At 42.9% G+C, this 24,679-nt stretch overlaps 2 protein-coding genes across 3 annotated transcripts; both read right to left on the bottom strand.

The window, feature by feature from the left end:
- Positions 1-3,303: 3,303 nt before the first annotated feature.
- On the bottom strand, positions 3,304-7,921 carry C9H3orf33 (chromosome 9 C3orf33 homolog). Of its 2 annotated transcripts, XM_067301551.1 has the most exons (5): positions 7,831-7,921; positions 7,668-7,727; positions 6,006-6,159; positions 4,919-5,079; positions 3,304-4,502 (listed from the first exon to the last, which is right to left on the bottom strand). In XM_067301551.1, exons 1-5 carry the CDS (start codon positions 7,909-7,911, stop codon positions 4,236-4,238), a joined length of 723 nt encoding a protein of 240 aa, XP_067157652.1. In that variant the 5' UTR covers positions 7,912-7,921; the 3' UTR covers positions 3,304-4,235. The 2 variants fall into 2 exon arrangements, with proteins under 2 accessions (XP_067157652.1, XP_067157653.1); XM_067301552.1 differs by lacking the exon at positions 7,668-7,727.
- A 1,088-nt stretch (positions 7,922-9,009) lies between these two features.
- Positions 9,010-21,756, bottom strand: SLC33A1 (solute carrier family 33 member 1). The gene is made up of 6 exons (XM_013957870.2): positions 20,902-21,756; positions 17,018-17,208; positions 16,203-16,387; positions 15,104-15,221; positions 13,948-14,163; positions 9,010-12,209 (listed from the first exon to the last, which is right to left on the bottom strand). Exons 1-6 carry the CDS (start codon positions 21,671-21,673, stop codon positions 12,042-12,044), a joined length of 1,650 nt encoding a protein of 549 aa, XP_013813324.2. The 5' UTR covers positions 21,674-21,756; the 3' UTR covers positions 9,010-12,041.
- Between the last annotated feature and the right edge of the window lie 2,923 nt (positions 21,757-24,679).

Raw genomic sequence — 24,679 nt, forward strand, 5'->3', positions numbered from 1 at the left:
GCCGCAACCTGCGCTCCCGTTCAAACGCTCGGCGCTGCCTCCCCCGCCCCGCCCCGCCCTCCGCCGCCGGCCGCACGGGAAACCCGGAGCGGTGCGCCGCCGGGAGCGGAGCCTCCCGCCCGGCGGGCCGGCCGCGGGAGCGGGAAGGGGCCGCCGATCCAGCGCCGGGTGTTGCGGCAGCCCTCGCCGGGCTCGGGGCAACCTGCTCCATTGTGCGCCGGTTGCCCGCGGCGAGGCGGGCTGGCGGTGGCTGCTCCGCTCCGCAGCCGTGCCTCGCCCCTAGCCCTCACACAGTCCCCGGCGGCCCGGCCCGGCCCTGCCTGCGGGCGCCGCCTCTCCCGGCGGCGGCGGCGGGCCCCAGGCCCGCGGGAGGCGCCCCGGCGGCGCGGCCCCTCAGGGCGGCATCTTGGGTTTCACCTCCCGGCGCCGCCGGCGGGCGCCATGGAGACGCCACAGCGAGGCCTCATGGCGGCAGCGGCCGCGCACCTGCCGCGGGGCGGGGCGGGGCGGGGCGAGGCGGGGCGCGCGCCCCTGAGGGAGCCTGAGGGGAGGAAGGCGCCACGCGCGGCCGTTACGGCGAAACCCCCGCGGCCGGGAGCGGCGCTTCGCCCTCGGCCTTCTCCCCTTCTCAGGAGGTTCCCTCCGCGGCGCTGCACTTGTTGCGCCAAGGGCCCAGTCGGACGTTGGCGTGGCCCCCTTCTCCCCGCGCAGGCGGAGGCCTTCCTGGGATGTGAAGAGGAGGAAAACGTCAAGTTTCACTGATTTTTCTCTTCCTTTAAAAAAATCTATGATGAACTTTAACAGCTGTCATCGACGTTAGCTAATGGGACATAGTCACGGTAGGACTGATAACTACGACTTGCTGCAGCTCTGACTTCCCTGAAATACAAGATATCAATGACCGTTGAAAGCTTTTGGTTTCCCCCTGATGTGAGGGAGCGTTACCTTTCTGAGGAAGGTGGTTAAGCCTAAAAAACCCTCTGTTTTCAGAATCATTATTTAGCACCTAATGACGTAGCTGGTGACTGAAAAGTCTTACCTAAGGAATCGACAAACTGACGTGGGGAAAAGAGGAAAAACACTGGAACGAAGGAGAACTTTGACCGGAGAGAGGTGGCTCTTCGCTGCCCCTTCACTTCCACCTCGGAGGTCTGCACAGCGGGACCTTCCGCGGCGGCAGCGCTTTGGGCCGGAGCCGTTCGCTGCAGCGCGCGGCGAGGGCCCCCGCGCCCTGGGCCTCAGCCGAGCTTCGCTGTCCGTCTGGCAGGAGAGGACATGAAAGGGCAGAGGTTTCTGGTAGGCTCCTGCAAAAGCCGGTAATGTTTATGACAACCATTTGCCTTAAACACTGCAATGGCAATAAAAAGCCTGTGCAACCCTTAAGATATTTTTCTTAGTGGGCCATTTGGAGGCATCTCCTTTCACTCCAATCTTTTTAACAAGTTGGCTTGCCCACAGTGTATTCAGAGTTGCAAGGGCCAAGGCACAAGAGCTAAACAGTTTTTCTTATTCTAATTTCCAATCACACAAGAACTGCATCCTCTGCCTGGAGATACCCTTATGTGCATTGCTGCTATGGCAGCTGAAGGAATCGGTGCTCCTTAAAGGCAGAATAGGGCACGATTATATAATGAAGAACAGTGTTTTTTCTTCCCTGACCTCCCAGGCAGTTCCACCGCTTGGTGGTGCAAAGCTATTTGTTTCTACTCTTGTTACCGGTTTCTGAATAGACAGGCCTCCCACAGAGAAAAGAAATGCAACCTTTCAAGATTTGCACAGATGGAAAGCACAGCTTGTTTTTTTTTTTTTTCCTAAACTGAGTTTTGTTTTAAACAGATAAGCCCTGAATGATAATAAGAAAAGCAGCATTAACAAACAGCTACAGGAGTTGACTTGTGGAAGTGGACTTGTCAACAGGATCCCAAATCCCTCAGCACTCAGTTACTCTTTTTAAGGCTACTGTTGACAATTACAGCACTGATCACGCGGATTGAGCTACTTTCATGGATTTTAATTATGGAACTATATTAAAAGCACACCACCTAAACTTCTTAATATATGCAACAAACATGAAAAGAGATGAAAGGTCTGAATTCAAAGAGTTAGATTCCTCCGCATAGTCCCTTTTGAAAGTATTTGTTAGACTGCCTCACTGCCACTAATACAGGGCCAGGGAACTTCAAAATTTAGTTCAAACTAAGGGAAGGCTTTCTCTGCGCAAGTGATGAAACAACTGTATTGCCATCTTTAAAAAACCCTTCATAAGCCACAGCCTAAAAGAATGGATACAGCAATTTGCTGCAATTTAGAAAAATCTCTAGGGATTTTCTGAACTATATGAAGGGTAAAAAGGGCTAAGAGGCAAGATTGTGACTGACCAGACTTGGTTCACATTAACCCATACCTCACCTCTGCCTGCTAGAAACATAGCATGCGATTTCCTTATTTTTTTCTCTCAGCTTTAAGGTGTATTTTTGTGATAAAATCTCATATGATACATTTGTAAAACAAAAGTGCAAGGTCCAGATGGAATTATCTTATAAAATATTTGATTATTACAGCAAGAAGTTACATAGAAAAGATGCTCAGTTTGAAAAAATCTCTTTTTACTTGCCAGATGAACAAACAGGGACATCTATAAGCAACCATGAAGAAGTGGGATTATTGCTGGTACTGAATGTGTAGTGTGGGGTTAAAAGTAAACTTTGGTACAGAGTTTGGCTTAAGAGGAGGCTACAACATATTCTGTATGACTTATGTCCAAATAGAACATCAATGATTGGCAAAGCCCTTTAATGTACAATGCATAAAACCAGATGCCCAAGATTTATTTTTAAACATGCACAGATACCTGGTTGCCAACTTCCATCAAAGTTCCATCTGCCTCTGTCCGCAGAGCTGCTTCCCCTCTCCCCATGGCGTCCTGTGCTGCAGGTGCCTCCTGGCTAACTTCACCGTGCTTTGCAGAAGAGAGTCACACCTCCGAGAGGGCCAGCGAACAAAAGTCATAGAGAAACACTGATGTCTGCTCATTCCCAAGGAAAAGCTTCAGGATGGCAGGATTCACAGTTCTGCCATTGTAATCAGCAGAAAAAGAATATGGCATAGCAACTAATGTCAGACAAACAGTGCCCAGTTATTAAGTTAGGTTTTTATACCACATTCTTCTCCCTGGTATTTGGCTGCCGAGGTAATATACAGAAAGAAAGACTTCTGTAAAACAGTTCATTTTAGATAATCATATGGACTGTGAAAGATTAAACAAAGGCCAAGGGTTTGGTCTACAAAATGTGACAATGGACATAAGAAATTCAATGTTTATTCTGAGAATATTTACAAAATAAATAATAATAAACTTATATGCTTGACACTTGTTTCAAAAATAAAACAAACAAGAATGAGGATTTAACTTCTTAGCACAGTATGGTCCACCTTTTCAAATTTCATCTTAAAGTGTTATTTCAGACTGATTTTAGATATTTATAGAACTATGAGGAAAAAAAACAGCATAGATTTCTCCTCAGATATACGCATAAAATTCTGCAACTCAAAGTTAATCTTATGTTCTACAAATTGGAAATACTGACATTAATGTCTATTCTTTAATATACTTCAAGTAGATTTTTTTCAAAAAATTTTTGTTGCTATGAGCTTATCAGCTTTCTAAGATTAGCTGCAACAGACTACCTTTTCTATGGGTAACAATGCAACTCATTATTTAAGATGAAAGTTTTTTAAAACATAAATTATACTCAGAAATGGGAAAGAAGAGCATTCAAACAAAATACTGATGTGCAAATAAATCCCACAAGATCTGTAAAAAGTTAATTAATAATTTCAATTTTCAAACCAATGCCTGTTACATAATTATGACATGTAACATATGCAGTACATTGTGAACTAATATTTCCCACCTTTTAAAAACTCAACTGTCAGCTGCTGTCACCACAATTAACACAGCTGTGTAGTTATTCAGCAGCTGGAAAACCGGACTAATTTAGGAAATTATTGTGGAAAAGCTTAGCTAAAGAACATTTTAATTTGTATACTGAATGCTTCTTCTAAACTTCAAGGCTATATAAGTTATAATATGACTTCAGGTGACTTTAAGGCTTTTCCATTTAAGACAGGACTCCCAAAATTACAAGAGTGTTTTTTTACATAAACTTATACCTTACATAAAGCACATACCATATATAACTGACATTTTTCCAAATCAGTTGCCCATTCTACCTTTAAATATAGCTTCTTAACCAGTTTGCAAATTGTTTCAGTGTCTGCACAAATTTATTGTTGCTTATATGATCTCTAATTTTTTCAAAAGAACTTTCTTCTTTCCATATTCCTTTGTTTTTCTTCAAGGCCTTTAACTCTGCTCGAAGCAGTCTCTTGTGAAGCTTCCAGTACAGGCGAGAATCATGATGTAGTCCTTCAATACGTGCTGTTCTGCCAAGCCCTTGTCTCAAGATCTCTTCATTTAAGCACACACTGAGAAATCGACCCTATAAGAAGGCACGGTAAATATGATATTACTTCTGGCTAAATCTACACTCTAGCAGAAAGAGATACAAGTTGTGAAGAATCTAGTTCATGTTTAAAATGTACTACCAATGGAAGAAATTTATGAGATAACATTTGATGAACTAAATATTAAGCTGACCCGAACTACACAATATAGCCTAGCACTAGCTGTTAGAGAAATAATTTGTTTCATGAGTCAGCCCGCAAACCCACCTGTCTTGAAACTTGATTTAAAAACATTACATTGTATTTTAATTTTACAGGAATTTTAAATAAACAATAGCAACATTCTTTGTATGTGCCAAGATAACTTCATAGCATAATCACAGTCAAACTTAAAACTGTAGATAAAAACAAAACAAAAAAAAAAAAAATCAAATTTTGTTACTCTATTTACCTTATTTACTAAAACAAGGCACTCAAGTGCCAAGTCCTGCCTTCCAAGAAGTTGGAACCATATCATTTGCGAGGGTTTCAACTCTTCCTGTAACCAGACCATGCCACTCGGAGTCAACTCCACTCCAGCAAGTCTTATCAGCAAAAGACTGTTTGATTGCCCTGATTATATAAAGAGATATCTTTTTTTACTGAGCGTAGCAGTAAGAAGAAAGTTCATGCTCTGCACAGGCCCTCAGCTGTTGTTAATAAGTTTACTTCCATGGATTCACATAACATTTCAGTTTTAGTTCCCCAAAGTACTATTTAATCACAACTGAGCATTCAGCCTTTTATCTCCTTCCGTAAAAATTATTTTAATTCAAGACTGCGTAAATAGTTTTATTTTGTGTACAAATAGAAAGGACTGTTTTCGTGAGCAGTCACCATTATTTTATCTGAATGGACAGATACAATAGCCAAGAAGCATTAGCACCTTAAACAACTGCAGGTTTTTGCAAAGTAAATGTGACTACACTCACAGACTTGATAGGCAACGTCTGAAAAGTCACTGAAGACCTGTCTCTTAAAAGAAGGTTTCCATATGTAGCTGTCAGATCTTCATAGGTAAATAAAAATATAATATCAATAGAGTACTTTTGCCAGGAACGAGACTAGTTATGCAAGCAAATGATTTTCATTCCATTCTATGAACTGCCTATATGCTTGAGCTTTTGCTGCCAGAAAAGTATCGTGATAATGATGCTATTAATAAAAATATTATATTGGCAAGTACAGATATTTCTCAGTCTTTCTTATTCTCAGCTTCCCATCTGTAAAGTAGGGAAAGAACAAAAGACGGAACCAGAACTGTAACTTAACCCTTTCTCTCTCAAGGTTGGTACTATTTTGTGTGTAGACAGAACACCTTGTTTCCTAATGATTTCTGCCCATCTATTTCCAAGAGTATCATTTACTTTAAAATGCTAAACCTAAAGTTTAATAATAATTTTAGTGTTGCAGTATTTTTGCTAGCCTAGTAGATGATGCTGTGTTAAGAACAACAACTTTTCATTATTATTCTTTGATCTTCACGTACTTTTACTTACATTTTCTCTGTATTGATGTAATGAAAGGAATGCTAATGGGAATGTGCTCAACTGCTAGACCTTTCTCAGTTATGTGATGTATTTTTCCCCGCAATTTCACATTCTTCTCTACAAATTCCACGGGTATATCCAAAGCACTTGTAAACTTTGTTGTCTATTGATGGAAGGAAGAGCAAGACAAAGCCTTAAAAATGTAGAGCAGTTACAATCACATTAAATCCAACTTATTTTAAAAATAATTTAGCAAATTACAGATCTGCTATTGCACAACACAGACATGTATTTTTTAAACACTCATCACTTGTAAGACCTATTATGTGTCAGCCTTTCCAGACACTTAGGAATGGTCCCTGCTTCACAGTGCTTGCACATTTGGGATGGGCATGAAAACAAAGTTTGGAAAAAGACCAGAAACTCACATTTTATGAGCAACGCATATGCAAGCTCACCTGATTCACCACACAAAGAACGAGTGCTTTAAAAGCAGACTGAGCGTTGACAGGATAGGGATGAAAGAAAGCCAAGAAGTGAGTTTTCAAACACACTAGCCAAAAGCACACGTACACCTTTGAAGAGATCACCAGAAGGTTAAATTTGATACTAAATCCACTGGATAATAGGAAGATTCCATAGGGGAAGTTATACGATCACGCAGGAAAAATGCTGCTGTTAAGCTTAAAGACTTGGTCAACAGCAGCACTATAGCAATGAAGAAAATGATACTTGACTTAGGGGATGGAGGGAAAAGGATAGGCACCAGAGAGAGCATGAACCTTAAATTTTAAATTTAACGTCTTATATTTTAGAGCCCCCACTGCGAGAAGCCTTTTGTAGAATACCAACCTGTTTGTACGTAAATATGAAAGAACAGATACTGTGCACACAGAAGTCAATGATGTATCAGCTCTTTAAAAAGATCTTAAAGTTTAGCTGTGTTTTTTTTCTGTACGTTATTTATTCAGTAAGCTTTTATATCTGTGGTCTGCAAAGTCTACCACTAAGAATATCGAAAATTAGGTGGAAATCTGAGTTTTGATAAACAAAAGTGGCTCAAATCCAATCTAATTTGCATCGGCAACTCCAACAGCCTGGTAAACGTATTCACAAGTCCTCGATTTTGCAAAAAAAAGAACACTGGTAACTGTGCAAATATTTAAGTTAATGAAGAAAGCGGTATTTGTAGGTCGGGCTTTCTGGCAAGATTGTAAATTAGCAGCTTTACAGACGTGATTTCTGGTAGCAAGCTGTACCTGGGATTGCGAAGAGGGAAGGTCAGGCACAGCCGCCAGCGGCGCTTACGGGGGAGCACGCGTCGCCCCCTGCTGCAAGGGAGCCGCTCTGCTTTGAGCTCCCGGCGCAACTTTATCCCGTGCACTGAATTGATCGCTATTTTCAAAAGCGGAGAAAGGTTCGGGGCCACGTTTAAAAATACCTGAACACATGGACTTACGGAGAAGAGGGGTAAAGAAGTCGCATCTGTTTTAATTTCACACGAACTACCGGAATCGGGAATTTTCACGTGCAAAGCGAAGGAAGAGGTGAGGGACGCAGGTCACCTGCACGCACGCGTTAAAGGCGAGACTGAAGGAAACGCGGAGTTCAGGGCAGGGGGTTCTGCAGGGCCGGGGGGGGGGGGGAGGCACCGCACCGCACCGCACTCACCAGGCGGACGCTCCTCGCCAGCACAACCAGCCCGGCCACCGCCATCCCGGCGCTGAGGCTCTGCGGGAGGAGGGCAGCGGCGTCAGGCGGGTCGGTTCCCCCCCGCCGCTTCCCGCCGCCCCCATCCCCTCCCCCCCGCCGCCGCCGCCGCCGCCGCCGTTACCCGCACGAGGCCGAGGTGCGCGTCCGCCCACTCGGAGAGGCGCGACAGGGCCGCGCCCGCCGCGCTCCGCCGCTCCGACATGGCCGCCGCCGCCGCCACCCCGCCCCGCCCCGCGTCGCCCCGCCCCGTCCAGCCCCGCCCCGCCGGCCCCGAGGCACCGCAACGCGCGGCGCTACCGCCTGTTCACACGGAACTCGCTGTTAGCGCCGCAACACGACCGCCGCGCTCGCCCCCCTCCTCCAGCGCCCGGGCGAGGCGCCCCCGAGGCGCCGCAAGGGGGCGCTGCTACCTTAACGGGGGGGGTGGGAGAGGGGAAAAAACACAACACTCGGGAAACATTCCCATCTTGATCGCTGCTTTTTTATTCTTTTCCCTCCCTCCCTCGGAAAGTAACAAATATCCGTAAATTCATTCGTCACCAAGTGACTCGAGCCAACTGTTTCCCTCCCCTGAACTAATTGCCCATCTGTGCCATGCGTCTATACGGTCTTTAAAGAAATACATACGTTATGAAAAAAACCATCCAGCGTATGATATGAAACCGGATCTGTGATTATACAAGCGTTCCGTTTCCATTATAACCCAAACTGAGGTTTCCATAGGAATAGCCAGTACATTAGACAACAACAACAGCAGTCACAGCTCAGTAGTCCAGGAAAAGCACAGATCTAGTCAGGAATTTTAAAACGAAGGCAGCAAAAACAGTCTTGAATCAGAAGATTTTATCTAAGGTTCCAACTAAAATGACTCTTAACTTACTCCGAGGTATGTTGAACAAGTAAATATTACCACTGCAATTTTTTCAAAGAAAGTGCTATAATTGGTAAATTTGTTTTGCTTACTAAGTGTGAGCATTTTAAATTATCTCAAGTAACAAATAAATAGTGCAAAACCTTGCTTCCAGCAAAAACAGAACTTGCATCCAAACAGCACTTAATAATTTTGAAGTGTCCCATTGCTTTTGCTACAATTTGTACATGGGTAGAATGCTAAATAGAGAGCGCTGTCTCACCTGGGGATTTCAGGAATTATTCAAGATTCCTGCTGAATCTCAGGTACTTCATTCCCCGCTCACTAAGATGCTCTGCAGTCTTACAGCGGGCCCCAAAATATCTATGCAGTGACAGAACTCTCTACTCTTCCCTATTTTATCAAATCAAAGATCATCTGAACATCATCTCGTATTAGTCAGTTTAATATAGTGTTTATAACTGTGTAAAGTTACACTGAAAAAACCCTAGAGGACAATGAAACATAACAACCTTATGGAAAACCAAGAACAGTTGACAACTAGCACTGACAGATATTTCAATGTCTGTAACAAAGACAAAACATATCATTAGTATTTTAAAACAAGAGTTTCAGGACATTGCAATGGACATCAGATGGACAGCACCAGCGTCCGTAGGATGGAGGACGAGCGTGTTCCTCGGAGGCCCAGGCAGTCCTCAGCTGCTTCCTCGCGGCGGTGCAGGAGGCAGGGAGCTGCAGCAGCCGGGTAACTTTGTTTGCTATAACCCCTCAGACTTCTAACCTTCGCCTTGCGCATGCCCTTTCCGGGCACTGGAATTACAGGATTGAGTGCTGGAGAAACAGTACCTGCCTCTCAAGCAAGTCCTGGGATCCTGCTCAGGAATTTACACCAGGAAAAATCCTTCACCCCCCTCCCCCCCCGAGGAGAAAAACAAACAAAAAAACCCTACACACGCAATTTCTACCATTTCCCTTTCTCCAGCAGCAACACACAGCAGGTCAATGGGCCAGGTCAGGAAGTTAAACTGATGGAAGATGCGGCCACAAAGTCCCCACAGCAATTAAACAGTCTATAGCAGTACTTAGTATGATTCGTTTTCTCCAGTTACTACTTCAATAGCAGACTGTCAAACTAGAGATTAAGGTTTTTTTGATGTCAAAAAGTATTTGAGTCTACAATAATCCTAATCCTTCAAAAAGGGAAATCATTTCACTTAAAAATAAGTGGGAAAAAAAAGACGAAGTTGAGTGGTTCGTTTTAGCAAGCTGCTGGTATAGTTGTAGCATTACAAAAATAGTTGTTACAAAATAGCAATACTGATAGATTAAAAGCTAACTTTCTCCACTTTGAAAGAGGAAACAAACAGTTACACAATTTATGATTTTGGATTTAATTTTGATATTGCCAAATTCATCTATCAAGTAATTCCAAATGCATCTTTTCTTTTCATTAATAACAAGTCACATTGGCACATTCAGAAACAGTAAAACAAAACTAGAAAGTAAAAGCCAACTGTAAAACATCTATGAATTTAATTTCCCATATTCTGTAGTCTAAGTTTTTCCTTGAAGTCAGCAAAGTCAAAATTTCCAAGTGTGGACAAGACTATTAAAATAAGTGGCAGGTGGTTACAATAAAGTCAGAATTTAAGTGTAATATACTTAATCCAGGGGTGATGATCCGGCCATGACTGAAAATATATATATCTATGTTTGACTACAAGTTTGATATAGTCTTTCTGTGCTTATCCAGAGGACAGAAATAACTTAACTGGAAGATGACTTGTAGTTTGGGGAGCAAAAATGCTTAATGTGAAAACTGTGCTTTTAGCCAGCTTTAATTCTGTTTAAAACAAAACAAAAACCAAAGCAATTGTTGCTACCCTGCTACCACAGATCACAGCTGGGAAAATCTGCAGCTCAGTTTTGCTTTCAGGGGTGCAACGGAGAGGGGAAGAGGAAGTCTTTGGTACTCAAACAAGTACTCTGTCATACTGCTCTTTTCTGGACACCTTAAGTCATGCAGACACTTTGCATACACCCATGTGTCTCCTCCAGTCAGTCACGAGCTATTACCACTTTACTTTTTTCTAAAACATACACTAAGGAAAGACCCACAAAACTCCCCTCACGGTTTGGAACATAAGCTCAGGATGCAATGCTTTCAATATTGTCAAGGAAAGAAATAGAGGAAAGAAATGAACATTATTTCTACTTTTCTGAGGTATTTTTAAGTTTCTTTTTTTAATAATCATGTACCATACCACCCAACAGAATATACAAGTGCCCTTCCTCTAGGCGTACAGTATGCTGTACATCACTAAGGCACTCAGGAGGGAAGTCGTTTTCGATAAACGCAACAGGAAAGTTTCCCCTATACAGCATCAGGAATGAGTTTCTGTAGCAGCTCTGCCATAGGATGTAGCTTGTTTGCTTCACGTAGCAGTAAGTTGTACACCAGCTCACCGGGAGCCTGGCAAGTTTGTCATCACCAAATCACTTCCAAAGGCACTGATCATCTTCTCTTACCCCTAGCTGGAAATATATGCATTTTTTTCCCATTCATCTTAAATGTGAATGTTCAAATGTTAATGACGTACAGGAACGAATGATGTCACTTCATGCCCTCAAAATAACAAGCGCCTCCAGGACAACTGCATGCCCACTCTTGTGGAAGCTGGTGTTTTGTATGCTAGCTGCTATGCTATCCAGCTTGCCTCTTCGGGACTCAAGGCTTAGAGTATTGTGCGTTACTCTTAATTTAAGTCCTACCCTACATCAGTTTTTTCCTTCAAAGATTATCCTGGATGTAAATCAAAATGCTTTGAAACAGAGGAAATAAATTAAGTGTAATTTTGTTTATAAAAATATTTTCTTATAAATCTTTAAAGCTTATAAAAGCCAGAAAATACATTTAAAATAATCTTGAAACATTATTTCATCCTTTGAAGTGTGTTTGCAGTCCATAAAGTGAGAAGAAAAAAGCCACAGATATTTTATCTTCCCACGATGAATCTTGTATTATAACATGCTTAACCTGCAAGTCAAAATGCCTCTGACGTCCTTCCCCCGGTCAACTCACTGTGCCAGATCACTTCTCTTTGAAAATTAAGAGCTGGAACTTAGCTGACAATGCTGCTGTTTAGATACACATGGCACAATTAACTCCTCCATAGTTACTATATGGAAATTCTGATGTTGGTTGTATCAGCAACCATGACTCCGAAGCTAGAGCACAGGCATCATGTAGTACATGGGTGCCATTCTTTTCATAATTACCTTCTGAACATATGTTTCCATACTGGGAAGGCAAGTGGTACACATACCACTGTCTTGGCGACCCATTTTTCAGCAATTTGGCATTTAAAAATACCTATATTCTTGTTTATTGATTATGGGATATGTCTTTGTAATAAAACTAAAATGACCTTGCTAGTCCATCCAGTATTTAAGTTGCATCAGTTGGTCCTCTTGCACTTCCATGAAGACTGTCCTTCGTCCTGCAGCTTTTTAAATTTTGGCCCAAGTAGGAACCACCAGCCGAATCCCAGAATGACACAGATGACAGACTCCACGTAGTAACCGTCCAAGGTAGTGACACAGGAACCGCCAGCTTTTGTGCAGAGCTGAAACACAGAAGCAGAGTATCTGCTGAAGAGCCAATACATTGAGTATTTTCTGGGAGATACAGAAACATGTACTTTCTAGAAGTAGGCAATAGAATATTCATTATTTTTTAACTTGAGCTTTAAACGTTATGACTAAATATATTTGGTTAGTCTTCCTTGTTTCTTATGGAGTTGGTAAGAGAGGCTTTCAAGCTTACCATTAATATGGAAAATAACAAAACGCTGTACGGCATTTGGGAACAGGAGCATATTGGCCCGAGGGACTAACCCTAATAAAGAGAAACTGTCCCAACTGTCCTGTGTGGGAGAGGTGCAGCAATCACTGTTGAGCCCATGACGAAAGATTTGTTTTCTAGCCATCCAACTGTTTCTGTGGAAATTACACCCCTGCATCTCATCACACCAAACCCACAAATGGATGCTACAATAGAAGGCCTAGCTGCCCACAGTATGTGTCATAGACAAAAACACGCCCGAGGCATCTTTTATTTTTATTGCAGAACTCGAGCATGTAAAGGACATGAGTATATCACGCAATTGTTTCTGCTATTGTTTAGCTTTCAATCAATACTGGTATACTCCCAAGATAAAAGCAAACCTTGGAACTGAGGTTCTGCCAGCATTTTCATTATTCAGACATGTCAAGATCAGATCAAGCATAAGGAGGGGTATGTGTGTGCATAATACTGCAAGCTGGGAGGATGCAGAAAGAGATTGGAGTGAGCTGAAGGAGGAAGGGCTGAAGCTGAACAGAAGCCAAGGCACTGGGAACCTGCTAAGTGGCAAGCCAACAAGAAACATGCAGAAAAAGCACATTAGATGGAAGCTGTTTCCCTTCTGCAAGTAGTAAACTGCAATGCCAGTTCAAACAAGTCACATTTGACTCTTGGAACACTGTGTATTTAGAGGACCTCCGCATCCCAAAGAGTCCTGTAAACACATAAAGGCACTCAAGAGAGAAGTCTCAATCATGAGCAAGGAATAAGCGTTTCCACCCGTCAAGACAGTCACGTTAAAATTTCTCGCAAAGAGGTGAATTTGAAACCTTGCTTTCCAGGTAGCCGTGTCGCCTGTTGTTTGAGCTGTGTACAGCAGCACAGTACGTTCTCTGTTCTCTTCCGCGGGGCTCCCCAGAACTGGGAGCGCAGCCAGTCACCCCGCTCAATTTCATACCGACAGTGAAGACCAAAGACAAAGAAAGCAGAGTAACGTCACAGTGAAGAGCGCACGGTATCAGGATAGGAAGCCTTCAGAAAGGGACAGAAGGAGTAAAAGCAAACAAAAAACCCAAACCACCAAAAGAGAAAACACAAAGCCACCACCACCAAACTTCAGGGACTTTGGGGACAGAGAGCCTGCCAGGAGCCTAATTCCACAACTCCAAAAGGAGCAAGGTTTACTCAGAAGTATAACTACAGCCTCCACATACTGCAGAGTGTGGCACCAGGGCAGTGCTCCTACCACCATCTTTTCATCTTGGCTAAGAAGAAGGAAAAAAGGGGGGGAGGGGGGAAAAAGCACACGCCACACAACTACTCTGCAACTACAGATCTTCGGTAAATGTTAGCTATTAGAAGTATGCAGAAAAACAGACTTAATTTTATTAGACAGAAAAATTAGCGGGATTTTTAAGCACAAACTATGCACTATGAGGGTTTTCAAAGGTGAAAATACTAGGAGAAGGCATTATATTTAGAAGTAATCGAACTGAGACCGTAACGGCCTCCAGACTTACTTCTGCAGCAACCGTAGTTCCACAGGTCTGCTCCTGGGCCCCTACACACTCTTTCACCGTGAGTGGATCCACGAGCCAGAGCGCAACAGTGGAAGGCCAGTTCCCTCCCAGATTCGACACAGTATTTAGGAGCGTCATGTAGGTTCCTCCAATCAGCGGATCGCTAACTTTGGCATTGAAAGCCATTATTGCAACGTACATGCTGTACAGCGTAATCTACGGAAGGGGTAAGAAAGCCACAAGAGAGTAAGATTCCCCCCAGTTACGAACAACTAAAACTAAAAGCCCTAACATAAAAACTGTTCTAAGAGATTACCTGAAGTTAGCAAAGTTAACTGAAATAGTCTCAACAGTTTAAAATTGCACAATAAAGAAACTACTTTTATAGTCTCTCTACATAATACCAAGAAGCCTTGCTGTTTGTTTCAGCTCATACTGAAATGGATCCAGCCTCAGGTACTAAGAAATGACTTAAGTTATCAAATTAAACTGCAATAAGGCAAGGTGAAGTAGCCTATGTAAATGTAACTTTTGCATTAAAAAAAAAAAAAGCACAACTCAAGGCACTTCATAAATTTTTATTCTGATCCAAAGCCTGGTTTGGATTGGGCTTTTGTTCTCCAGGCCTTTGGAGCAGCTCCACTATGATGTTCTAAGAAAAGAAAAGAAAAACTCCAAACAAAACAAACAAAAAACCCCCACCCACACACCACAAAAACCCCACACACCACACAAAGTAACTTTTCTAGGACCAGGATCACATAACTTTACGGAACTGCACAATTCAATCATGATCATCATAGCTCATGCTATATCATCATACTGATGAAGCTTAAAGTCAAAATGCTAGGATTTCTGACTCCATTTCAATCATACTTTTTCACTTATGGTTTTGGGGAACAATCCAGGGAACAAAAGCAGATCTGGTCAACTAACAGTAACTTCACAGAAGATGTCCCAGTGGAGTACATTGAAGGGGGAGAAATATTGGCAAGAGAATCTAAACTAAATGAGGAAAGTCATACACATACAGCAGATCAGTCTTAAAAGACTTCTACTGTAACTAACAAAAGCATTTAACAGCATTTGTCTGCCAGTCGGAGGATATGAAATACCCTCCTGTCCCCCTGCCCTTCCCACATGCAGTATACATTACCTGATGTAAAGCATAACTCAACAATACTACAGCATAGTAGTATACAGGAAATCCTCCTTCATGTTTTACTTTAGGAGTCCACCACACCAAAAAAGCAAATTCCAGGCCAAGCAGTAACCTGCAGGAATAAGAAAGATAACGATTTGTAAATCAAATAATTTTGCCCATGTGTTTCTGTACTTTGATATAAAGCAGCTATTGAACATTTGTACATAGACAACACGTTAAAATAGTTCAAGACAGAAATAGATTATATCTAAATGGTTAAAACAATTAGATATTTGACAAGCACTGAAATCAAACACTTTATACCAAAACAATTCTGTCTTCCGTATCAACATAATTCACTGCCGGCTCTCCTATACTAGCCTCTTCCCCTGCCCCTTAGCATTGAACTTTCAGAAGTCCTCTTTTGGTAAAAAAACAGCACACAAAATACCCAACAAAATACATCTTGAACAAAATCTACTGAACTTTGTTAGAAAAATATAGGTAATTGCAGAAGAACAGAGTAAAGTAATAGCTAAGTTTTATAGATAACACTATTTTTTCTGTAAATCAGTGTTTTAGGTAGTTTTCTGGAATAGTTGGTTTTACATTCCTATGGAATTCCATAGGCAAATTCCTATATAAAACAGCACCAGAAATGAAATGTCTCCTTGTCTGCATTGCCCTAATTCAGCTTCTTCTATTCTCAAATACCTGAATAAAGCACACATCCAGTAAGACTTGGCAAATAACTTGTCAACATGTTCTGCCATTCTCACGTTAGGAAACACATTAAACTTTACAGATAGAGTCCCAATTCTAGTTAAAACAGTTCAGGAATAAGGAACTAACAACACTGAGTAAGAGCAGAAGAGCACAGCTCTAATGCTGTCATATACCTGTCTGACAACACCGCACATTCTGCTTTTACATGCATTCCCGCATGATTTATCCTCAAGGCATAAGATACAGAGATAAAACTTATCATGAGAATTCTGACATGCTCTTTCTTCTACCTGGAAGTTAAGGAGTCTACAAAAGAAATCCTATACTTAATCTGAACAAACAAAATACTTTATTTCTGTAAAACACTTGTTTTTGTTGTTTTTACCTAAAAGGCATAGCTTTGTAAAACGTGTTCAGTGGCTGGGGGCCTGCTGTGTATTTGCTGATAATCAGAGGCAATATTATCTGTAAAGGAACCATTGGAACCGCTAGCAGAGCTAAGTGCTCTTTAGGTACTCCCTCTTCCACCAATTTGAGTCCTGTTACAGCATCTGCTGCTGAAAATCCAACCTGCAATATAAGTTAAACAAAATAAACTGGGGAAAGCAGTGATGGTTTGGCTAGCAATTCAGTTTACTTGATATTAAAAACATGGAGAAATATGATTGAAACAGATTTTCAAATCAGTCCTGAAGCATGTTCAGCACTTGCACAGTATTTTTACCAGTGCCAAAACTATACCAAGAACATTAAACATAGCAATGATATTCATATCCATGCCTTCAATACCCATTGGTATCCATGACTGCCAACTTGAAACCATGGAAACCTAGTTTGTACAGAGTTGCAGACTGGGAATAGGATTTAGGTGAAAAGAAAGAGTTTGTATCTTTTTAATTACAGGCTACACAAACAGCCTGGATGCAGAGATGCATGTTTAATATACATTATTTTAGTATTAGACTGCAATCAACTTCTCTTTAATATGTTTAACACAAAACAAAACAGCTCAAACAAGTATTTTCTATTGTACAACCCTACTTAGCACAATGATACAAGCAATTATGTTCCCAAATTTTATGTGAAAATTTGCAAGTCTGAAGACAACCACTGACAAAGGCAAAGAAGTCACACCACAAGGACTCCCTTTCAGACTCTCCTGCCACCACCAGCTAACAATTCATAAATGTATTTACTTACTTTTGCTGTGAGAATCAAGAGACAGAAAGTGAGAACTGCTGGCATCTTGATTATTGAGAAGAGCAGCCTGTACGTATCAGTGATACCTTTTGTCTCTTCTTTTGTTGGCATTAATTCTTTGTTTTCCTTTTTCAAAAGGGCAACCAGTGTAGTGGTAATTAAAAAAACAGCTCCCCAGAAGAAAAGGAAATCTGAAGGAAAAGAAAAAGAAATTAACAACCACTATCAGCATTTTATTAACAGTTTACTGAATATCTGAAATGCACTTATTCTGCAACAACATAAGCCCACAGCCTAGCAATCAAAATTAAAGTATTAAAAAATTACTCATTGACCTTCCTGAAAACATAACAAGAACCAAAACGCACACACAGCTACATACAGCAACTGACACAGCTTTTCCCAGCCCCATGCGTTTGTCCAAGATTTTACGCAGAAGAAAAACAGCAGACTTGCCCCATTCCCCAATGTTTTGTACACCACCACAATGAGACGGGGGAAGAACTTCAGCGAAAGAAGGCTTTCACAGCTCTCCAACTAATTTATTAAGTAGTCACATAACTGTTCTGTGCCTCAATTCTACACTAACAAAATACTACTTATCTACTATCCAAAGGCAACAAAGACTTATATTCATGAGTGTAAAGACATTCTGATGAAGTTTGACAGAGCTGTCAAGTGAAGAGTCACTCAAGTATGTCTGTCTCAAGTGTTTGTATTTGCTAACTTTTAAGTGCTGTATTTTAAGTAGACATAATATTTGCTAAATATTGGGTTTGAAGTCAGCAGTAGCAAGACATACACCAGTATTTCATGGCAAGTACTTTCTGAATTAGCGACTGAATTAATTGAAGATAATCCTAACCCCTACCTCTAAGAAAGGGGCAAGAAAGAACTCAGTAACAGGAAGGGGGTAAGGCAGAAGTAGCTTTTTATCTTCTTGATCAGGAGCAACTCCAGAAGCCTCAACACAACTGAAAGTAAGCAGCAAAAGCTGGAGGAAGGGCAAAGATAATGGTTTAGTCAATTATTAGCTTCTTATTCACAGAAACAGGACAAGCACAACATGGAAGAAAACATGGAAAGACTACTTTAGCATTCCCAGTGTGAAAGAAAGAACAGCATTTCAGACTACTTTCTGCTGCTTCCAAATCACTTTTCCAAAGTATTTTAAAAGCAAGAAGACCACATAACCAATGCTATCAGATTGCTCTCTCCTCTTTTTAGGAAAGAACTAGATACCTTGAACCTATCTTTCAGGAGTAAGGCATCGTTCTCAGAATCATGCTAATCACAGTCACACGACATAGGCAGGAGCAGCACTGTAATAATAGCGCTAAGCATCACCATTGCACTGATAAACCAACAGCACTACGATTGCAACAGAAATAGCTTTGACCATCATCACATGAATATTTCTAATCAGCTCAGCCCTGTCAGTCTGCAATATAGTAATGGCTGGATTTGCTAAGAAAGACCATAAATAGAGAGTCCAATTAAAAAAAAAATCTTGATTTTCTAAAGACAGCTTATATAAAAGTAACACACGCTTCCATTCAAACACAGAACAAGGGTCCCCTAACAACCTACTAGCAAAAGGAGTTTCAAGTTATAGCTTACACAAGGAGTTTCTAGCAGGAACAGTTCCTGGTGCCACCATTGCTGCCCGCTCCCCTAGCCCCATATCATCTCTGCCGCTGTGCTATTAGCAGCCGCACAAACCAGCGTGCTGGAGCAAAGCAAGCCTTCGGACTAGACCAGGACTACGACTGGGCTGCAAAATAACCAGGGAAGAGGTATGTGCGGGTTATTTTGGCACTTCAGCTTTAGTAATACTACAGCCACACATCTCCTCCCAGGAAGAGGGGCAGACTCCACAGCCACCAGCCTAGGTAAGTCGGGGCTGCCTTGAAAGGGGCCGGCATCTTCTGCCTGCGCTCACACTTCACCCTCCAGCCCCAACTTCCTTCGTGCCAGAACTGGCATTCGTGCAACTGCATGACAAACTGGATAGGAACCAACCAACCCAGCCAGCAACTTAAAAATAAATAATTAAAAAAAAACCAGCTCATTTGCACAGCAAAGTGAGAAAAACCTCGTATACATTTCATTGGGCTTATAGTTTGTGTGAGTATGTATTTCTCTTCTTTTTTCCACTAGAACTTTAGCTTGAAATAACATAACACAGGATTTTTTTAAATAATGGTTCTACATTTGTTCATATTATTACCCAAGGTTAATGGGAAAAGCTAACGTTGCTACTTCTCAACAACTTTAAGCTGACTAGGGATCACGAGGTTTTGTCTTACTCTTTCTCTAGCGCTGGCGCTCAGCCCATGGCGAAAGGGTTCAGGGAAGCTACGCTAGCAGAAAATCGCTCACCTTTTCCCACCGTTAGCTTCCTGCTGCTTTAACTGCCTGAGTCAGCTCACCATGAGCTCTGATGACAACCAGGGCTAGGACAAGACATCGCCATTTCAGCGAGATGGTTTACAACACTGCTCTACAGCTGATTCAGGACAAAGGTGGGCACAGTGAATTGTGGCATACGACCAAGTGGAGAGGGCAGCAGAGTTTCCAAAGCCAGCTTGGCTACTCAGAAAAACACATCCTGCAAGAGTAGTGTCAGAGTTGTTTGCTTTTCTTATTCCACCCAGATTAGTATCCCAGGACAAGTTAAACAGGTTGCATTGTTTTCGTTTTTTTTTTTTTTTTAAGATTTTTTTTTTTAAAAGGTCTTTGATAATAACAGATGCATTTATACTAACAGTACTGATTAAAAAAAATAAAAAGGGGCAACCTGAACAGTGGAGGTAAGTGAAGCAAAACCAATCTCTCTTAAATACACTAGCGAGTTGCAAATTGCAGCAGTGAAAGAGGTCAGCCTGCCACTGCAGCAAGACAGGAGAGACAAGCCAGCGCTGATGAACCACACTTCAAGGGAAAACCAAAGAAAAGAAGCAATAAGCCAGCGGGGTTACATTTGAGGACTGCTCCATGCTCGCTGACATACAGATGAGACACAGGATTATTAACAGGAAGAGACAGGCTAGTTTGCAACTGTAGTAGTTGCATAGATGAAATGAATACAACAGTGTCGGAAACTCAAGTCCTCATTTATCAACAAAACAGGTACAGGGCAGGCAAGAGCAGGCTAGATTTTACATCTCAATTCAACTCAGTTTTGGTATGCCCTTTCTCTTATGCAATACAGAGAGAGCAAATGAAATATAAAAAGTAAGCTAAAAACATGAGAATTCTCTTCATTACCAACCATGGCCACTTTGAAATTTCAACCAGAAACGGTGCTAGTTTTTCAGTCCTCCCATAAGTTTATCTGGCTACACCCAGCCTTTAACATTTTAAGCATCTTCCAGGCAATAACCACAAACAACCTTTCTAGAAAAGGAAAGAAAACAAAACAAAACAACAAAACAAAAGCTGGCCCTGAACTAACTGCTGGTTCGGGTCAGATCGTCAGACTTCATTTAGCTCATAAATGAAAGAGACTCTCCCCAGCCCCTTAGTTTACTGAAACAGGGCCCTCCTTCGGAAACTGGCAGCACGGCTAACTCTGAACTCTTGACACTTCCGTTTCTGGGAACACCACTCTCTTAAAGACTCAGTTTCACTGATTTCCCCTTTCTCCCAGAAGATGCTCGCAAGAGGCCTCCTTAAAAGGAGACAAAGCTGTTATGCTTTCTTAAAGCAATAACCCATTCCGTGGCTATCAGGGTAGGAAAGGGAAAAGCTCAAGCCTCTCAGAGGAGTCAGCAAAGACGACGATGGGGCAAACCGCCCTCTCCCTGGGGCCCAGGGGCGAGCGGGGCCGTCGGGGGGCTCCGGCTGCCTCCCCCGGGCAGGGGGGGCCGGCGCGGCAGTACCTGCGAGGGTGACGATCCCTCGGGGCTGGGGCTGGAAGCGCAAGTACTTGTTGCAGAAGGAGGCCGACTCGAGGGCGAGGAAGAGGACGTTGCCCAGGAAGTAGCCGGCCGTCTGCCCCACGGAGTTGCAGGTGGAGGCGTAGCCCACGTTCTCCCGCGACAGCATGGTCAGGGCCCAGCCGTCCACCGCGATGTCCTGCGTGGCCGCCAGGAACTCGAAGAGGAAGAAGGCCACGGTGAGGGCCACGACGTCGGGGCCGCGGCCCTCCCCGTCGCCCAGCAGCAGGTCCACACGCGTGGACAGGTAGAGCATGAAGAGCCCCAGGACGTACTGCGTGGGCACCAGCCAGGACTTGCGGCGCCCGAAGCGCCGCACGTAGACGGCATCCACCAAGGGCGCCCAGAGCAGCTTGAGGCTGAAGGGCCAGAAGACGAAGCTGAAGAAGGCCTGGTCGGTGTAGCTGGCGCTCTTGCTCTGCAGGATGAGCGGCACGCTGCCCGCCAGCCCCAGCGGGATGCCCTGCAGCACGTACAGCACCAGCAGCAGCAGCACGCTGCCCAGCTCGGCGCGGCAGCCGCGCGGCCCGCCCGCCTCCGGCGGCAGCGGCGGCAGCAGCAGCAGCGGCGCCTCGGCCTCGCCGCGCGGCCGCCCGTCGCCACAGAGCCGCGGCGCGGGCGGCGCCTCGCTCCTCACGTCCAGGCAGTGGTGGTGGCTGCTGCTGCCGGCCCGCCGCTGCCGCCCGCCCTCCTTGGCCGCGATGGCGGGGGACATGGCGGCGGCGGCGGCGGGGCGCGCTGCGCTGCGCTGTCCCGCTCCGCGGCCAGACCACGACGAGCCGCGCACCCTCCTGCCGCTGCCGCCGCTGCCGCCACCACAGCGCGGCCGCCCCGCCCCTTCCGGCCGCTGCTCAGGCGTGGCTCCGCCTCATTGGCGCGCTGGCGGGTGACGTCAGGCGGGGTGGGGTGACCGTTGCGCGGCCGTTGCGCGAGGCTGAGGGGGGGCTGTCGCCCGCGCCTAAAGGCAGCCTGGAAAAGTAAGTGCAGTGTGTAGCCGCCACCACGCCTGGAGGAAGGGGGGGTTTGGGGGCCTTCCGGAGCGCGGCTCTGTTGTTAATCTGTGAGGAAGGGCCGCGTCACCTTTGTTACCTCCTTTCATCTACCCGGGAAGCGCATTCCCCGCGCACCGCTGTCAGGCACGTAATTTACCTCAGAAGGGAGAAGCCTCTTTAGCGACCGTAACCCCGGGTATTCCCCTAAGCGCTTCAAGTACTTAGTGCAGCATCCTGGTAGTGAAGGAGACCCCAAACGCCGGTAAACTCATTAAACGCCTGAATTTTTTTTGCCATTCCATGAGATAATCGTGCCAAGACAAAGGCACAGCTACCTCTAGAGGTGAAAGGGAAAACTACCTGCTTCGCATGTAAAACGGAACTCCTGCCTTCCTCTGGTGTGGATCTGGCCCTGGGAGGTTTAAAAAAGCTGTTGCTGTTGAGCATATGTTGTATCAGGGCTCTAAAAAACATACACAAAATTCCCTGTGGATGCTTTTAACCGTCCTTCAGCGAGTGTGCACTCACCATAGCCTGGTAAACAGTTATGTTAACAATATGGAGAGATGAATAAGAAAAAATAAGCCCCATTTTTGGCTGTTTGGCTCCCCTGTACTAGCAGAAATTAAAAAAAACAGTAAAAACTACAATAAGTAAATATCTTTTTCTCTATTCTATCCATTATTTATATAGTTACATAATAATTAGACTCTCAGAAACACATGCCATCTTGTGTTTCTCACTTTTCTTTTGGCTGTTTTCAATGCTTGAAGTATTCTTCCATTCCTCAGTTTTGTATAAATTCTTGAAAGACACATCTCAACCATAATATGGTTATAATATTTAGAAAAAAAAGTGTACAGCAATATTGTCCTTAGGATAGAATTGTAATCTGACATGCTACTAGATACCAGTTTGTAATTTCATATGTAATCTCAAATCTCATAGTCATGCCTTTCCCTATTTTCGTCTTTTTAAACGATATGAATAATAATTTTAAAATTTCCAGTAAGGGTTTCAAAAATATTTTGAATCATTACAGTAATAAGAGCTTGGTTGATTTAGTTGCCTTCCTCAGTGTCTTTTAAGAAGTTTCACTTGAACAGAGGTAGAAGGTGCACTCTACATCATAAAAGACTCACATGCAGAAAAATGCGTGTTGATTTTTAAAGTCCCAGTTTCTGCCTTTCTTCATTTTTTGCCTTAAAATGGACTCATACCCGGAGCTCAAATATCATAAACGGACTAATGGGCACAGATATTGTGTTAGCTTGATATGGTGTGCACTAGGATATGCAAAATATTCATCTTAAACTCTTAGGAACTAGCCATAAACTCTTAAGAATTAGACATATGTCCTTGGTGTTAAACATGTACAAACCTGCAGACTTGAGAGATCTGGAGAGGGGAACCAAAACGAAAGCGTAACTGTTGTATCTTTATTTATTCCAATGGTTTACAATTGCTAGGGCATACACAAAAACTGAATTCAGATTCTGATTTTAAAAACATGGCATATGCTAGAGGTGATAAATGCATTTGCTGGAACTTACGTACATGCCTGATTTTGCAAGGAGGTGCCTTATGATTTGTTTGGAAAACTGTGAGTAACGTTGATGCGTATACTGGGTTTACTGAAATGCGCGAAGACACAAAGATGTTTCCTTCTCAAACATCAATTCCATAAACAGTATTTAGGTAATTCTAAGTGTGTACAAATCAATAGCAATATTTAGATAATTTAAAGCATTTATATAATGTAGGCATATATAAAAAACATATATTGTGCCAAGCTCTGAAATTGATAGTATTTTTACTATAACACTCATTTACTAATAAACTGCAAATACTGTTACCAGTGGGATACTACTGTTCTAAAATAAGAAACAACATAGCTCAAGCATGTATAGTAAAGAATTTCACTAATGGAGTTCAGATGCTTGATTAAAGTCCCAGGTATAAAAAACATTTTGGCTCAACACAGCTACTTAATGCACTAATTTGGTGATGTGATTTTGTATGTTATGTGACAATAGTGTCAAAAAACTTCCTGGAAGCACAAACAGCAGAATTCCTGCCTTGGTTCCCACTAGCTATGATTTTGTAAAAATACACATACTGTGATGAGCTTTAGCGCATGTGGTCAACAGAAATGTTAAAGTATATAAAGCACTCATTGTTATAATTTTTTGCAGAATGAGGCTTGTTTTTTTTTTTTTTAGTTAACAGTAATTTCCTTTCTGAAATGTCTTCTTGTAGTTACAAGAGAGGCATTGAATTTAAGTAAGGAATACAGAAGGAAGAATAAAGATGTTATGGTATAAAAGCTTGGGAGAGCTATATTGCTCACAAGAAGTAAAGCCAAAGAGGAATTATAAAGGTCAACCCAACTGAGAGTCAGCTTTTATACTTCATCATGTATTCTGAAATGTATTGCAGATATGTGCTCATCCTGTCTTGCACAGCATAACATCATTCCGTTGCCAGGGGCTCCTGCGTGCTGCCACAGTACAAGGAAAGAGTAAACACTTAGAAACATTAACACAAACAGCTTAGGTTAGTTTTCCGTATACATAATAAGGACTGGATTCTGCAAGTACTTACATACAGTATTAACTTAAGGGCATTTAAAAGATTGGGGCTTAATGGTGCAATTTTAAAGCCTGTTATCTTGAGTGCAAATCCTGCAGGAAACAGTCACATTTTCTCTTTGCTACCATTAATTGTGT

The sequence above is a fragment of the Apteryx mantelli genome, chromosome 9 (genome assembly GCF_036417845.1).
Source record: "Apteryx mantelli isolate bAptMan1 chromosome 9, bAptMan1.hap1, whole genome shotgun sequence".
Taxonomy (NCBI): Eukaryota; Metazoa; Chordata; class Aves; order Apterygiformes; family Apterygidae; genus Apteryx; species Apteryx mantelli.